The 16,430-nt window shown below is 43.1% G+C and overlaps 1 protein-coding gene across 1 annotated transcript in view; it reads right to left on the reverse strand.

Annotated features, from left to right (window-relative positions):
• IL1R2 (interleukin 1 receptor type 2) overlaps positions 1-16,430 on the reverse strand; it is a 33,847-nt gene that overhangs the window by 2,490 nt on the left and 14,927 nt on the right. The window contains 5 exon segments of the mRNA XM_039478906.2: positions 1,367-1,502; positions 3,452-3,514; positions 5,813-5,987; positions 9,567-9,747; positions 15,686-15,950. Of these exon segments, the coding sequence (XP_039334840.1) occupies positions 1,367-1,502; positions 3,452-3,514; positions 5,813-5,987; positions 9,567-9,747; positions 15,686-15,950 (820 nt within the window).

Consider the following 16,430-nt stretch of genomic DNA (forward strand, 5'->3'; position numbering starts at 1 on the left):
ATCCAAATGCTTTCCATTAGAAGTACCCACTGTGCTTTTATTGTTTCAAAGTTTCATAAAGTTAGGAGCACTTGCCACCACGCTTGTTATTCATTTGGGACAGTTTCTAAGCCTGTTCCTGAAGGCCTGAATGTCACTGAAGATGGCGGTCACTGGAATCAAACACTCGTTACACTACAGGGTTAGATAACGGGGAAGTTCATCTTTAATTCCCTTAATGAACAATGAAAACCAGTCGTGGGAACAGAAACGTCTAGTCTGAGGAAACTTGACTCTCTCACCATTAAATCACTTGCATATTGAAGGGCAGGGACTTTCCAGGACTCCAGCCCTCAGAGGTGCCTCCTCCTCTCATCTCTACTGCTGACTCACTCTGGAAACCTGCAGGCAGTTCAGGGGAATGGTTCTGGCCAGGAGGGCCGCCATTCATAGTGTTAGAGGAATGTGGAGACACCTCACTACTATCTATTAGCATGAATAAAAGCATGGATGGGTGGATCCACTAGGAATATTTTTGTTTTATTTTTAGGGAGAACACAGGTTCCTTTAAGTAAATGGATCGTATGAGTAAGCTGAGATGGGCATTTAGTTGTGGCCAAGTCTTTCACAACGAGAACTTGCAAGCACATGATTGTGCTAACCACACATAGTTTTCATCCACTAAATTACATCCAGAAACATCTTTTGTGATAAGTCCTTCAAAAAAACACAACCATTCGGCAAGTAAAAGCTCAGGCTAATTCAAATATCAAAACTGTAATTTTTAAAATGCTTTCCAATTTGGAATGTTGAATGGTCTCCCTCATAGGCAAAGAGTTCCCATTTATGAAGTCTGATTGTTCTAGTCTCAGAGTGAGAAGAGATTTTCTAGGGATCACTGCTTATGAGAACTCAATTCTTTCTTTCTTTCTTTTATTATTAGCCTTTGCTTAGAGAGTGTGGCAGCCCACAGTTCCCTGAGAACTAGAAGAGGCACTATAGATAACTGTGGCTGGGTCTCAGGGTCCTTTTAAGGGTTTCTGAAAATGTTTGACAGTCAGGTTGCAGAGTGTAAAATGGAAAGGTACTAACTCCAAAATAGTTTTAACTTGCAAAAATCAACGGTCAATGTTTAATTAAACAGCTACAAAATGCAGTATCAATACCAACATGTCAACTGCAACTCAAATGTTAAGTACTTACAGAGAAAGCTTGGTTCTCAAGATAATTTTTAGCAAAACATCATTTTTTAAATCCTAAACGTTCAACAGTTTGGAATCAAAAAAAGGTACTTTTAATGTGGTATGTGGGTCATAGTGATAACTATCTCCAAAACGAAGCGCAAAACCCACAGAGGTCTCACAACAGAAGACCCTGGCCCACTTACTGGCGCGGTCCCTCGGTGACGCGGCCTCCCTGGTAGGCGCTCTCTACGTGGGTGTCATTGGCCGTCCACCACAGCAAGGTGGTTGAGGGTGTGCCGGTTCCCAGAAACACCTTACACGGGATTGTCAGTCTTGACCCTGCGGACGGCAAGGCGCACCACATCAAGCACAGAACCAGCCCCTCCCACCCATCAGCAAACCGGAGCCCTGAGTCCCTCCTCGGCTTCTCAAACACCCCTCACCAGCCAATTCTTTCCTTACAAGAAAATTTAGTTTTCTCAAATGATTCTGTTCACATAGACCTTTACTATTCACAACGAGCCTCCAGTTCCTACACCTGGTCTTCACGGCAGGCGAAAACCAAGAGGCACCTGAAGTCCAACGCCTTCACCAAGGCCCCTGAGCTCCCAGGGGACATTCTGAATTCAAGTCGTGGCCACTTACTTCGATTACCTCAGAAAATCCAGATTGTGTGTGGAGTCTGTCTCTTTCCCTGAGGCTGGTCTTGGCTCTAATGATTCTCCTCGAAACTGTCCATTCCCAGACGGCTCTGACTAAGGATCAACCCTTCTTAAAAACTCCGTATTTTCTGTAGACAGTATGCTCTGCAGTTGTGCAGTGTGATGTACTGGGTCCCCTGCCTCAATCATAGGAAATTATTTTTCTTTTTCATTCACCAAAGAAGAGTCGAAGGAAAAGAAGAAATCCTTCTCACTCGTTTTTTCCTCGTGGGTGATATGCCTCCCTGTGGCATGTCTTTTCGTGCACTGTCTCCACCATGGGTTCAGAATGCTATATCTCCTCCATCCTGTGCCACTCCCATGACCTCAAAGATCTTCCTCAGCCATAACCACCTATTAATTGGTGCCATGTGGCCCCATCACCCACTCCAGTACATTCAAAGCAACTGATTGGGAACTGGGCATGGGAACTTGGCTGAGAAGGGAGCAAGAACATGGGGGCTCCAGTAGGCATCACCCAGTGTGCCCGCTGCCCCAGATGTCCAGGCGGTCGCTCCCAGAGCTGCAGCTATGGGGACTGCACTGTAGCAGTGGCAACCCGAGTGCCAGCCAGCAGTCCCAGCAACTGCACAAACGCCCTCCTCCTCTATGGCCTCCAATTCAAATTTAAAATTTAAACCAAAACTAAACAAAAGGAAAAAGCAAATAAATTGTTTTTAAAAAGACTCTGCAGCCAGGGTTTCATAAATGAGTATCAGACCTAAAAACCATTACCCAGAAGCAAACACATAAAAGGGTGCAGGCTTTATAGGTACACAGACCTGAATCTGAACTCCAGCCTGACTCTGAGGGTGGCCTTCTGGCCTCCACTGAGCCATCATGATGCCCCGGGAAACTTTTTCCCTGTGAAAAATTTAAGAAATAAAACCTCCTACAGGGTCTATGGTCTATGCTGAGATTGAATGAGATCCCACTGGACACAGTACATGCTCAATAAACATCAATTCCTTCCCACCACTAGCATCAGAAGGCTGTTAGTACAGCACACTCACATACCCTCACTGGCCACTAGCGTGGACCTGTGCTGGCCAAGATGCACTGCACCACATGGCGTGAAAAGTGAAAGCCCCACTGGTCATTTTCATAGCACCATTCAACCAGCTTACCAGCTCTTCCGGCAACAAGAAACTCATCACTGCTGAGCCTGCTTTGCAAACGGAGCCTTAGAGAGACACAGAGAGCCAGCCAGGTTTTGGTGATATGAATTATTTTAAATGCACCGAGGGTGCTGGCTATGCCTGGGCTTCATGCTGTTTATCTTCTCATGCAGTTAATAAATGCTGCCAGAACGTTCAGATTTTCACATTCAGATTTTTGCAGGTAAGCTCTGCATGAAGCAAAGTATACCTGTTTTCAGATTATGCCATTTCTAATCAAACTGGCCAAAGGGAAATATCCCCTCACATTTGTTATTCCAGCCTCACACAATGAGGTGCTAAGGTCTCCACCCAAGCATTGCACCAAGGGGCAGGTACGGTCAGCAGACACGAGGGTCCCAAGCCCCCTGCACTGGGATACCGGGCACCTACACAGGGGCATGGATTGCATGGTCCTTTCCAGCCTTACCCAGAGAAGCCGATATGGTCCTGAGGGGGGAAATAATCACAGGAATGGTCTCCTCTTGTTTTTCTGAGAAAGATGTAAGGAAAAGAGATTCCGTTAGGAAAGCCTTCATTTGAAGCTGTAGTTAAGCCCCATTGTTTGGCTAATTAACTGGGTTATCCTTTCCAGTATGACCAGTCATTATGAGAGTCAGCCTTTGTCTGGCAAAGGAAACAGGCTCTCTATAAAATCGAGCATCCTCAGCCAATGCCTTTCCCAGCAGAGAGATTACTGGAAGAGGCCACAGCTAAACACACATTCCGCTGACAGAAGGTCTTTGCTCCTTGCTCTGTGATAAACAATTAACCATTCCCCTCCCAGACTTCCTGAACACAATCTTAAGAGTCACATTTACGAAGTCCACGAGATAGATTTTCCCCGAAACTCAGTCTGTCCTAAAATACCTTCTCCACCTCTCCAAAGTGCCTGCCACAAAATACTGGATTCACTTCTTCTAGAAAAGGCACAGGGCTGGAGAACAGCCTGTTCGGAAGGCTAATGTGTCACTTGGCCTCGGCCAGGGAGGTCTTGTTAATTGAAGAGAGAAACTCTTCGGAGAGGCAGAAGTGGATCTCCAAAGGATTAGAGCCAACGTAAAGAAACGAGGCAACTGAAATGAGCAGAAAGGACACCTGGGGGTGAGGGCTGTGAGTCGTCTCCACCACCAGCCTCGTCATCCTCATTTGCAGTAAACAGCATTTTGAAATCCTGACATGGGTGCACATTACACAGTATCGCAGGACAGCCCGAGGGGCAACCAGCTTCTCCACCAAAGCCAGACGCCTTTTCCTCCCCTCCAAGTCACGTGCGGCCCTGTGGAGCTGGGGCATCCAGGGATAGAAAGAAGCCCCCAGCACCTCAGTGCTTCCTAGACTTAAGGGTCCCCAGCACCCTTAAGGTAGGGGCTTGTGAGACACAAATGGCAGCCCCCAGCCCCAGTTTCAATCAGTAGGTCTGCACGGGACCCGAGATTTGCACGTCTGTTGAGTACCCAGGTGATGCAGCCACTGAGATCCCGGGAAGGTATGTGGGGCGGCTGCCCCCTAGTGTTCCTGTGCGGTATCGCAGGGACAGGACTGTGCGGGTCCACCGAAAGGCTCAGGCACTGGCCTGTCCGGGAACAGGGAGCTGGTATGAACGAATCCTCGCAGGACTGTGCAACAAACACAATCGGGACACTTCCGTCCATGAAAGAACGCGGGGAAGCTGAATCTCTGCACTCTCTGTGAGAAAAATATTTCTTTTGCTCTCATAGACCGATTTTTAAACTTAGTGCATCTTCAAAGCTCTCTGAAATCCTCTTAAAAGATCCTAGTTGTGTTCGTTATTCACTATAAAAAACAGGCCGGGTGCGGTGGCTCACGCCTGTAATGCCAGCACTTTGGGAGGCAGAGGCGGGTGGATCACGAGGTCAAGAGATCGAGACCATCCTGGTCAACATGGTGAAATCACGTCTCTACTAAAAAAACAAAACATTAGCTGGGAGTGGTGGCGCGTGCCTGTAATCTCAGCTACTCAGGAGGCTGAGGCAGGAGAATTGCCTGAACCCAGGAGGCAGAGGTTGCGGTGAGCCGAGATCGCGCCATTGCACTCCAGCCTGGGTAACAAAAGCGAAACTCCGTCTCAAAAACAAAAACAAAAACAAACAAACAAACAAACAAAGTGGCCCGCTCTCCAAGACAAAGTCCAGGATTTACACGTGGTCACACCTGGCTCCATGTCCAGCACACAGTGGGGATGGAGTAAATGTTGAACAAATGTGAACCACTAGCCAATACTGTTCACAGCACCATTTCAAACGTAATTCATTTCAGTCAATGGTAGCTCTATTTGAAATATTGCTATTCAGGGCAGCTAGATCCGCCTTAGGGGAAACAAATAAAAAGTGATTTCCGCTGGACATGCAAGGCATAGACTTCTGGTTAGAATACCCAATAAAAATCTTAGTGTCCTAGAATTATACATAAAGTTATGGCATACGGGGAACTCTATCCCTGCAGGTGCAAAGCTTCCGCAGAAGATTTTCCAAGGGGACCTTCAAAGGAAGCCACTATTTGGCCCTCTCGCGTGGTGTGTTTTAGCTTTCATCTTGCCCCTATAACCTGCCCAGTTCATTCACCTTTCCTCCAAATAACACCCTGATTGATACCTTTCAAAATATCATACGTGTCTTATTAACCTGATGCTTCAGGAGAGTTGACGGATCTGTTTTCCCTCATCCTTTATTCCAAAGACCTGCAAGGAATTCTACATGCAGCCTCATTTGTTCTCTGCGTGCTTGTTACTGAACCGGGATAGATCGGTGCCTCCATGGCAAGTACTTACTCTTGATGCGTAGCTCAATACTCCTAGTGATGTTGTATTGCTGGCCTTCATGGGCAAATGTCAGGACACAGCGGTAATAGCCCGCATCTTCCAGGGCCACATTGTGCACAAGTAAGCGAGTGGTCCCCCTCACACTTAGAAATTTCTCATTGTCTTCCTCCAAAAGAAGAGAACCCTTAAAGGAAAACGTTTTTTTTTTAAGTTTACATTATACCAATATACATCTCAATGACCATGAATTGCATCATCATTATCAACCAGTGATGGATTTGCAATCCAAGAATTGCCCTGGTATTTACTTTGCCAGTTTTGTATTTTAGGCCTACTTTCAACTATACTTTTGGGGAGGGAATTTGTTAACATATAAAACCAATAAAAGTGCTAGATTTGCTTAACTACAATAGTTAAAGCATATTTGTCTAGGCCGTACAAGAAATAAAAGAGACGAACTCTTCTTTGACAAAGTAAGCCATGTCAAATACAAATGTATTTATGTCCTGACTGCTACCTTCAGGCCTCAGGAAGTATCTGGGAAGAGCACTATTAAATAGTAATCATGAGTGGAACAGCAATGCTCAGAAGAGATGACGCTGCAGTAATTAAAAAGCATTTTGATTGTGTGAGTCAGCAAGAGAAAAATTTCTAAGAAAAACTAAATAGGGGAAATGAGTCCACACTTTTTATATGGACAGAAGGTTCTCTGGGGTCTCTGCAGAATACAATCCTCAAGAGTAAGGCCTCCAGCTGAATGGGATGTCTAAAAACACCCTAATGAGCACACAATGTTCTCAGAGACATCGCTTTCAAAATCATGATTATTCAAAGTTTGCGGTAGTCAGATGTAACCTTGAGTCACTTCAGAGACTTACTCTGAATGAGAACACAAATAAATTGAAATTGCCACATGGCTCACGAGAGATACCACTTTAGAACATATTTAATTAAAAGGAGAGATTTCATTGTTCTAAGCGTGAGTAGTCAAATATGAAAAATGCCAGCACACAGTCATTCCGGTAGTATATGGGAATTGGCCTCCTGGGTTAGTTTTTACTTCACCATCTACTGGCTGTGTGATCTTGGGAACATTCCTTATGGGTCCTTATCTGTTAAAAAAAAAAAAAAGTGGGGGGGAGGATATTTACAGTTCCTGCTTCATTGGATTGAGTATAAGGGAGTTCAGAACAGGCTTGGATATAGTACATGCCGGTAATATGTAGCATGATTATGAAAGGAATAAATTTGACTAAGCACCACCATGACATCTTTGTCCTTGCACATTTATTGCACACCATTTACATGTCAAGCACTGCACCAGATGCTTCCTACACATCATTCCATTTAGTCTTTGAAACAATCCCATGTGGCGGGAGTTCCTAATTGCCATTTTACAGAGGAAACAGGTTCGAGAGGTAGAGTCACCCGGCCAAGGCTACACAGCAGGTCAGAAAAGGAATAGAGTTTCAAACCTGGACCCACTGATGCCAGAGCCTGTGCTCTTTCCTCTCCAGGTAACACCTTTAATTTGTCCTCTTTATGCTTCTTCCAAACCAAAAGAAAATGCATTCTAGGCTGGGCTTGGTGGCTCGCGTCTGTAATGCCAGCACTTTGGGAAGCTGAGGTGGGAAGATCACTTGAACCCAGGAGTTCAAGACCAGCCTGGCCAACATGGTAAGACCCCATCTCTATTTAAAAAGAAAGAGAGAGAGAGAGAGAGAGAGAGAGAGAGCATTCCAGAGTTCAGCCAGCTTATTTATAGGAGCTACGTTCCTCTACTTTCAGGAAATGATTTCAAAGTTTCCAATACTAAATCGATATCCTATATAGAGATCCCATAGTTACAATACCAGCCAACTACTTTTAACCTGTTAACCTATTGTTGATTAAAGGGTTAATTCCCATCAATGATTTAGTCAATAACTGTACTTTTCAGCATCGTCTAGGGTCTCTATCAGGAGCTGACCAACTTTTTCAGGAAAGGGCCAGAAAGGAAGTATTTTGAGCCCTGGAGTCTGCAGGGTCTCCATCACAACTAAGCAGTGCAAAAGCAGCTACAGAGAGTACCTAGACAGAAGACGTGGCCATGTCCAGGGAAGGTTAATTTACAGGCCCTGAAATTTTAATTTTATGTGATTTTCACATCATAAAATATTCTTCTTTTACTTTTTTCAAACATTTAAAAAAGTGACAACTATCCTTGGCTTGTGAGCCATTCAAATCCAGGAGATGACTTGTTTCCAGGGTCCAACCATCGTTTTCCGGCCCCTGGTCTACCTAAGCAATATCTGACGGTCTCACTAGGAGCAACGAACACATCAAATAACATCTATTCAACCAGAAAAGGGAACAAATTGTGTTCGTATTTAATCCCTTAACCCAAAGGTTTGTTGTCATGTGCTTTTTGTTGTTGTTGAGATGGAGTCTCGCTCTGTCGCCAAGGATGAAGTACAGTGGTGCGATCTTGGCTCACTGCAACCTCTGCCTCCTGGGCTCAAATGATTCTCCTGCCTCAGCCTCTGGAGTCACTGGGATTACTGGTGCCCACCACCACACCCAGTTAATGTTTGTATTTTCAGTAGAGATGGGATTTCGACATGTTGACTAAGGTGGTCTCAACCTCCCGACCTCAGGTGTTCCAGTTGCTTCGCCTCCCACATTGCTGGGATTACAGGTGTGAGCCACTGAGCCTGGCCATCATGTGCTTTTTTAAAAAACTCCTTTAATATGTCTATAAAATTGTTATATAAACTTTTTTCTACATTCATATAGACAAATAAAATATAAAATTATTTCCTTCAGCTATTATGTACTCTGTCTTCACAAATCACGATTTCAAGCACCTTTACCCAAGCCACATAAGGACTAATAGAACATATTAATTACGGCTCTTTAAAATTCTTTAAAATAGAGTCATCCCTCAGTATCTGGGGGATTGGCTTCAGAAAACATCCCCCACAGGTACCAAAACACAGATGCTTAAGGTGTTTATATAAAATGGTGTTGTCTTTGCATATAACCTACGGACATCCTCTCATATACTTTAAATCATCCCTAGATTATTTGTAGATTACTAATACAATGTAAATGGCATATATAAATACAGTCCTGTGTCACTAAACAACGGGGTTAATTCTGAGAAACAGATTAAGTGATTTCTTCATTTTGTGAAAGTCCTAGAGTGTACTTGCACAGACCTAGAAGGTAGAACCTACTACAGACCTTGGTGACATGGTACAGCCTGCTGCTCCTAGGCGACAACTATACAGCATTACTGTCCTGAATACTGTAGGCAGTTGGAACACAGTGGTCAGTTTTTGTGTATATGAACATACCTAAACATAGAAAAGGTAACGTTTCACACTACAATGTGAAGACTGCTAGGCAATAGGAATTTTTCAGCTCCATTACAATCTTAGGGGACCACCATTGTACACACAGTCCACTGTTGACGGAAACATTGTTATGCAGCACACAACTGTATTTGTTACACAGTATTGGGTTTCTTATTTGTATTATTTTTATTATATTGTTATTTTGCTTGTTATTTGTTTATATTTTCAATCCGAGGTTGGTCGAATCCTGAGATGTGGAACTCACAGATACGAATAGCAAACCGGTGTGTGTGTGTGTGTGTGTGTGTGTGTGTGTGCACGCGTACACATGTGCACAGTGCTCAGAAAATCAACATTTCACGTCTTTATAGCTAGTAAAAAAAAGAAAACACATTTTAATAAAATGGCATTTTTTAAAGCCATACCTTGTACCATTGAATCTTCACGTCAGTTTTGTTACGGATGAATTCACTCAGGTCAGGGCACACTAATACCCCAGAGGTTGACAAGGTTAAAATTTGCGGGTATGAGATGAATGGCAGGGAAGCATCTGTATTCTCAAAAACCCTGAGCTCAATGGACATTTCGTCACAGTAAGAGGCATTTCTGATTTAAAAGGAAAAATAAAACAAAAACAAAAACAAAGATGAATGGCAAACCAAAATAAAAGTACAGCTAAATGAAATTAAGAATCATTTCCCCAACTCTATTAAAATCTGCGTTTGCATTTTCTGGATTAGTACAAATGGTTTCCCGACATAAGACGGTTCAACTTAGGATTTTTTGACTTTATAATGCTGCAAACACAATAAGCATTCAGTAGAAACCCTACTTCAATGAACTATTCAGTAAATTACATGAGTTATTCAACGATTTATTACAAAACAGGCTTTGTGTTAGGTGACTTTGCCCAGCTATAGGCTAATGTAAACATTCTCAGCCCATTTAAGGAAGGCTAGGCTAAGCGATATTTGGTAAGTTAAGTGTATCAAGTACATGTCTCACAACAGTATTTCCAACTTACAATGGGTTTATTGGTATTTACCCCATTGTGAGTCAGGGAGCATCTATATGGCAATACTTCTGTCCCTGATCTTTTTGAACTCTTGTGAGATGAAAAGTATCATAACATAATTATACAGAAAGGGCGTGTTTCGTGTTTTTCACGAAAGACTGTCTACAAGCTCATTTCTAATGTCACCAAAGTTCATTAAGTCCCCAAGTCCTCTTCAAAAGGATTTAAGGCTTCCAAGTTCTGGAGCTCCTTGAGCCCAGCCCCCACATACTCCAACTTCATGATCCAGGAAACCACATCCACATGGAGAGATTGCTTCCCAAGAGCCACTCTTTCTGTGAAAAGGAATATTCCCTTTGCTCCTTTGGGGAATTATCAACTGAAGTCTAATTTTAGAAAACTGCTGGAAACTTAGCATAAGACCTAGAAAAGATTTTTGCAATACTGCATGGGAAATTAACTTGGTAAGTTTCCTTTATTATTATTATTATTATTATTATTATTTTACTAGCCTAACCGTTATTTCAATGCCATAATTCTATCAAGACCTTGGAGCTGGAAAAAGGGGGAGAAGCAAAACCTTGCTGAAAATTTGGGGGAAATGGATGGAGGAGAGAAGACAGTAATTAAAACCACTTTTTAAAAAATATATATATATAAATTTAATTATCTCAGCTAAATTTCTGGCTACCTAAGACAACTGCGACTTTGACAGAGACAATGAGGATGTGTTTTACATATAGGAATAAAAATTACTTGCACAGCAAAATCTAAACCATTCATATCCAAGAAAGTAACAAAATGTTTTTTAAAAAAGTGAAAGAAAAGTAATAGAAGCTTATCACCCCAAGGTAAAAAGAATTAATTTAAATATATGAGGCCAATATCTATATTATGCTTACCTTAAAAAATGAAAATAGATGAGCAAATATATTTTATGCATAAAGAAATGCAAGATGTTAACTCTCACCTTGAAAAACGCATAATCTCACTGCAAGTTGAGTAGGCAAAAACAGACAAATCTAAAGACCAGGGACTACTTGAGTAACAGTCACACAGCAGGTAGCCAGCAGGGAGCAGATGCAGGCCAGGCCCTGTGCTGTGTACTTTGCACACATTATTTCACTTATAGTCCAACCCCATGAAGTAGGAATTACTATTACATCATTTTTATATGAAAGAAAGTTAGGTGTACAGAAATTAAGTGGGCTGTACAGCTACAAAGAGGTCAAACCAAAATGGGAAGCCCAGCAAGGCTCTGGGAAAACCCATAAATCAGGACACTATCTTTAGAAACCAAGCTTAGTAGACATACTGAAAGTTACAAGGCTGTGCACATTATTGATCTGGTAATTCCCCTTGAGCAAGAAACCTCATGAAAATAACTCAAAGGAAGAGAAGAGTGGTGAGGGGTAATTTGATCACCACTTGCATTCTCCATGTAGCATGATACACCCATGGCAAACGCAGGATAGTCATCAGTAGTGCTGCTCACCAGATAGGCCCAGTTCTTCCCATTCTGAGCACATGGTGTATCAGCATGTGCTCATCCCCACTGTGGGTGGGTGTAGATATATGACTCTTCCTAGCTCATGAGTTGTATGTGTGGCCCTTCTACATGAAAGCTGTAACAGCCATGAAAGACCCTCCAAAGCATGCTTTCTTCTGCTCTAGCAACCAATCAATAACATTTTTAGTGACAATGACTGCTCCTTCAGCCTGAGTCCCTGAGTGTCTGCAAACCCACAGTGGATCCGTTGTATGTGTAAGAAAGAGGTCTTTGTTATTGTAAGCTGCTGAGATTTGGGAGCTGTTTGTTACAGCAGCATAACCTTGCCTGCCTACTCTTTTTCTTTTTCTTTTTTCTTCTTTCTTTTTCTTTCTTTCTTTTTTCTTTGTTTTTCTTTCTTTCTTCTTTTCTTTCTTTTTCTTCTTTCCTTCCTTCTTTCCTTCTTTCTTTTGTTCTTCTGTTCTTTCTTTCTCTTTCTTTCTTTTTTCAGCAGTAGAAAGTAAGGCATTTGTTTGCAGGGTGCCAAGCAAGGAGACCGAGGCAGCTACTGCTCAAATCCTGACCTCTCTGATGGCTTGCATCCTTACCTGCTCTGACTCACCATGTGGGTTCTAGGTCACAGATTTTAAACAGTCACAGGAACAGGGCAGTCTACTGCCTCATGACCATCAATGCTAAAGAGTATTATGGCAAATGCTGGTGATTCTCACTCTCTTAGAACCCCAATCTTACAGTTGACAGAGGTCAAGCCAGGTAAACTGTCCCATCATGAATAGAAAGTTTGACACACACTGGGATTTCCACTGCCCCTGTATCTCAGCTCTTTTTTTTTTCCTTCAAAAACTGAGCATAAAAACAAACTTTAACACAAACAGGACTCAGCTCACATCTCCCTGATTTTTGCACAGCCTCACTTCAGTAGTCATGTAGACTGCCTTTTGGGAAGGAGAGGAAATTTTTATGCATGTGTTAACCACCTACCACAGCACACCCCACACCAGCTCCTTCACATGCTGTGATCTCACATAACCCTCTCAACAGACTTCCTTACAGGGGAGAAAACTAACACCCATAAAAGTCAAGTGATAAGCCCAAGGTCTCAACAGATAGGAAATAAGAGAGCTAAATTCCCATCTGTCTTTGCAACTCTGGGTTCCATTTCTTCTTACTGCACTGTGAAGTTTTCCTAGTAGCGCTCCTTAGAGAAAATGAGAACTTTTACCATGAAAAAGAAAGAAGAAACGTGCATTTATAGCTATTGTAAAATCAGACATCCACACTTTCCTGGCATAAGAATGGGAGATAGTTTGCCTGCTTCTTAGGCAAGGTTCATTGACAGGATTTAAACTGTCCTGAATTGCTTGTAGTTGGGGCTAGGCATACGGATGGTAGTGTCAAGCTGGGTTTGATTTGGAAAGATTCTCAATTTCACACATGCACGCACATGCACACACACACACACAAACACACGCACACACACACACACACACAGAGGGCACCCTCCACCTCATATCTCCTCCCACCCCCTACACCCCCTGACATGCAAACACCCAGCTTAGGACTGGGGCTGATGTGGTCTGAAATTTTTCCATTCACCAGTAATTCCTTTGTGCTAAGAATAGAATTTATCTGTTCTTTTTCTAAATGTACATATTCCTGGGTACCATTCTTCTGAAATCAAATGATTTTATGAAATCTGGGGGCTCTGAAGCCAGCTGGTAGAAGGAGTAAGCAGAGCCTTTGGGGGAACAGGAGCCGCAGCTGAGGAGTAAGGCCAAAAACACTAGTTCCTTATCAAGCCGAGGGTTGTCCCTAAGCCTTTCAGAAGAACTAAGCCAAGAAACTTTTTAAGATCACCAACACTAGGCCTAAAACATCATCCATCAAGAAGCAATAGGACATGTCAAGACTATTCAATGGGGAAAGGACAGTCATTTCAGCAAATACTATTGGAGAGACTGGATATCCCCAGGCAAAAGAACGAAGCTGGACCCTTACCTAACACCATATACAAAAATTAACTCAAAATGGATCAAAAAACAAAACATAAGAGCTAAAACTATAAAATTTTTAGAGGAAAACAAAGGGGAACATCTTCATGACATTGGATTGGGCAATGGTTTCTTCACACCAAAAGCACAGGCAATAAAAGAAAAAAAAACTGGATTTGATCCAATTAAAACCTTTCGTGTAACAAATTACACTACGAAAAGAGTGAATATGCAACCTAGAGAACGGGTGAAAATATTTCTAAATCATAGGTCTGATAAGGCAAGAGGTTAATAACCAGGGACTGTAAAGAACTCCTACATCTCAACAACAACAGCAAAATCTACTTTCTAAAGTGGGCAAAGGGCTTGAGTAGACGTTTCTCCAGAGAAGATGCACAGATGGTTAATAAGCACATAAAAAGATGCTCAGTGTCACTAATCATTAGGAAGATGGAAATCAAAGCCACAGTGAGACACCCCTTCACACTCATTAGAAGGGCTATTATCAAACATGCTAGAAAATCGCATGTGTTGGTGAAGATGAAGAGAAATTGAATTTTGGCACTATTGGCGGGAATGTAAAATGGCGCAGCTGCTGTGGAAAACAGTGTAGTCGTTCCTCAAAACGAAATAAAAACGTAACAGATGATCTAGGAGTTCCTCTTTGGGGTCTATACCCAGAAGCACTGAAAGCAGAGACTCCAACAGATATCTGCATTTCCATGTTCATATTGGATTCACAACAGCTGAAAAAAGGAAGCAACCCAGTGATCCTGGATGGATAAATGGACAAACAAAATGTGGTACGTACATAGAACAGAGTAACAATATTTCACCTCAGAAAGGAAGGAAACTCTGCCACAGGCTACCACATGCGCACACACACACACACACACACACACACACACACAGAGGGCACCTTCCACCTCATATCTCCTCCCACCCCCTACACCTCCTGACATGCATACACCCAGCTTAGGACTGGGGCTGATGTGGTCTGAAATTTTTCCATTCACCAGTAATTCCTTTGTGCTAAGAATAGAATTTATCTGTTCTTTTTCTAAATGCACATATTCCTGGGTACCATTCTTCTTAAATCAAATGATTTAAACCAAATGAACGAACCTTGAAAACACGATGCTAGTGAAATAATTCAGTCACAGAGACTGATTGCACTTAAATGAGGTACCTAGAGTAGTCAAAATCAGAGTCAGAAAGTAGAATGGTGGTTGCCAGGGGCTGGAGGAATGGCAAGCGGGGAGTTATTGGGTTCAGAGTTTCCGTTTCGCAGGATGAAAAAGTTCTCAAGATGGATAGTGGTGATGGTTCCACTGATCTGTACACTAAAAAATGTTTAAGATGATAAAGTTTGTGTTATGTGTATTTTTCTACAGTTAAAGGGGAACAAAGCAACAGGTCAAAGAGGGAGGAGGACTGGACCCAGGGTCAAGAGACACAGGTTCCAGTGTCGGCTCTACCACTCAGCACCTGGGAAACTTTCTAAGCCAGCGTGGTTCCCTCATCCTTACAATGAGCACTTGGACTAATTTAATTGTAAGGCCTCACCCAGCTCTAAAATCCTGTTCAGAGTAAAATCTTATTCTGTCTATTTCTCAGTTCCTTACCATGTGGCGTCGGCAGTGAATGACATAGACCAAGTTCCTGCCCTCGCAGTTTACATTCTAAAGGGGTAGACAAACGTTAAATCTGGTAACACACAGAGATGTGTCCGATGGGAAAATGCTATCAAGGAAGCTACAGCAGGATAAGGAGAGTGACAGAGGGCTGCATCAGCTGCCATGGCTAGGGATGTTATCTCAAAAGAGGTGGCATTTGAGCAAAGACTAAAAGGAGAGAGAATGAGACTGTAGGATGGGGGCTACGTCAAAAACAGCAAGGGGGACGTGATGTGGGTTCACTGGATTTGTATTTTGTACACTGGATTCTGAGCTCCAGATCATGACTGAAGAAACTCAAAAGCTCCATTCTGCCGGGATCGCCTCCCCAGCCCTGCGCCGAGGGGCTTACCTAGCAGTGCAGATGTAGGTGCCAGAGTCCCCCTGCAAGGCTGGCAGAATCCACAGAGCACCATCCTGGGCCCACATCCGTGTCTCTTCTTCTCCTGGGACCGTCCTAGCAGAGTCATTTTTATGCCATGTCAGGTTGACATGGGGGCTGACAGAGGCCCACAGCCAGTAGGGCACCTGGGGGCACCTCAGGGCCACAGGCTCCCCTGCCAGCCTGAACTCCCGCTTGTAATGTCTCCCTCGAAACCGGCAGCTTCTGGCAGCCCCTGAAGACAGAGAGCCCACGGTCAGGCTTTGGGTCCAAACCCTGTACAGATCATAAAACCTCCCTGGACCTGGGACCGATCCTGATTGTGGCAGGGAGACCTGGAGCACATTCAAGGAAGATGTCATTTGTTCCTCGCAGAATGACCTACACCCTGGAGTTCTACTAAACTCCTTCCCTACTCCGTTAGTATACTTTCAAAATTTCCAAGTAGCAAGTTCAGTGCTACTATCCATTTCAACTTACGTTTTGGGAAGAAAGCTAAATCAGGTTTCTACGGTGACAAAAATTAAAAATGAAAAACTATGGCTATATTTTTCATTTGTTGACCTCTCATTATTAAAAGTAGATCTGGGCTGAGTTCATACAGTAAAAGCTTCGTTCTGGCGTGTTGTGTGGTTAAACTCCAAAGGCAACTTTGTTAAGGGCAAACACATCCCTTCCTCAGTCTGCTCCTTGACAAGCACATTTGCCCCTTGTG

The sequence above is a fragment of the Saimiri boliviensis genome, chromosome 1, assembly GCF_048565385.1.
Source record: "Saimiri boliviensis isolate mSaiBol1 chromosome 1, mSaiBol1.pri, whole genome shotgun sequence".
Taxonomy (NCBI): Eukaryota; Metazoa; Chordata; class Mammalia; order Primates; family Cebidae; genus Saimiri; species Saimiri boliviensis.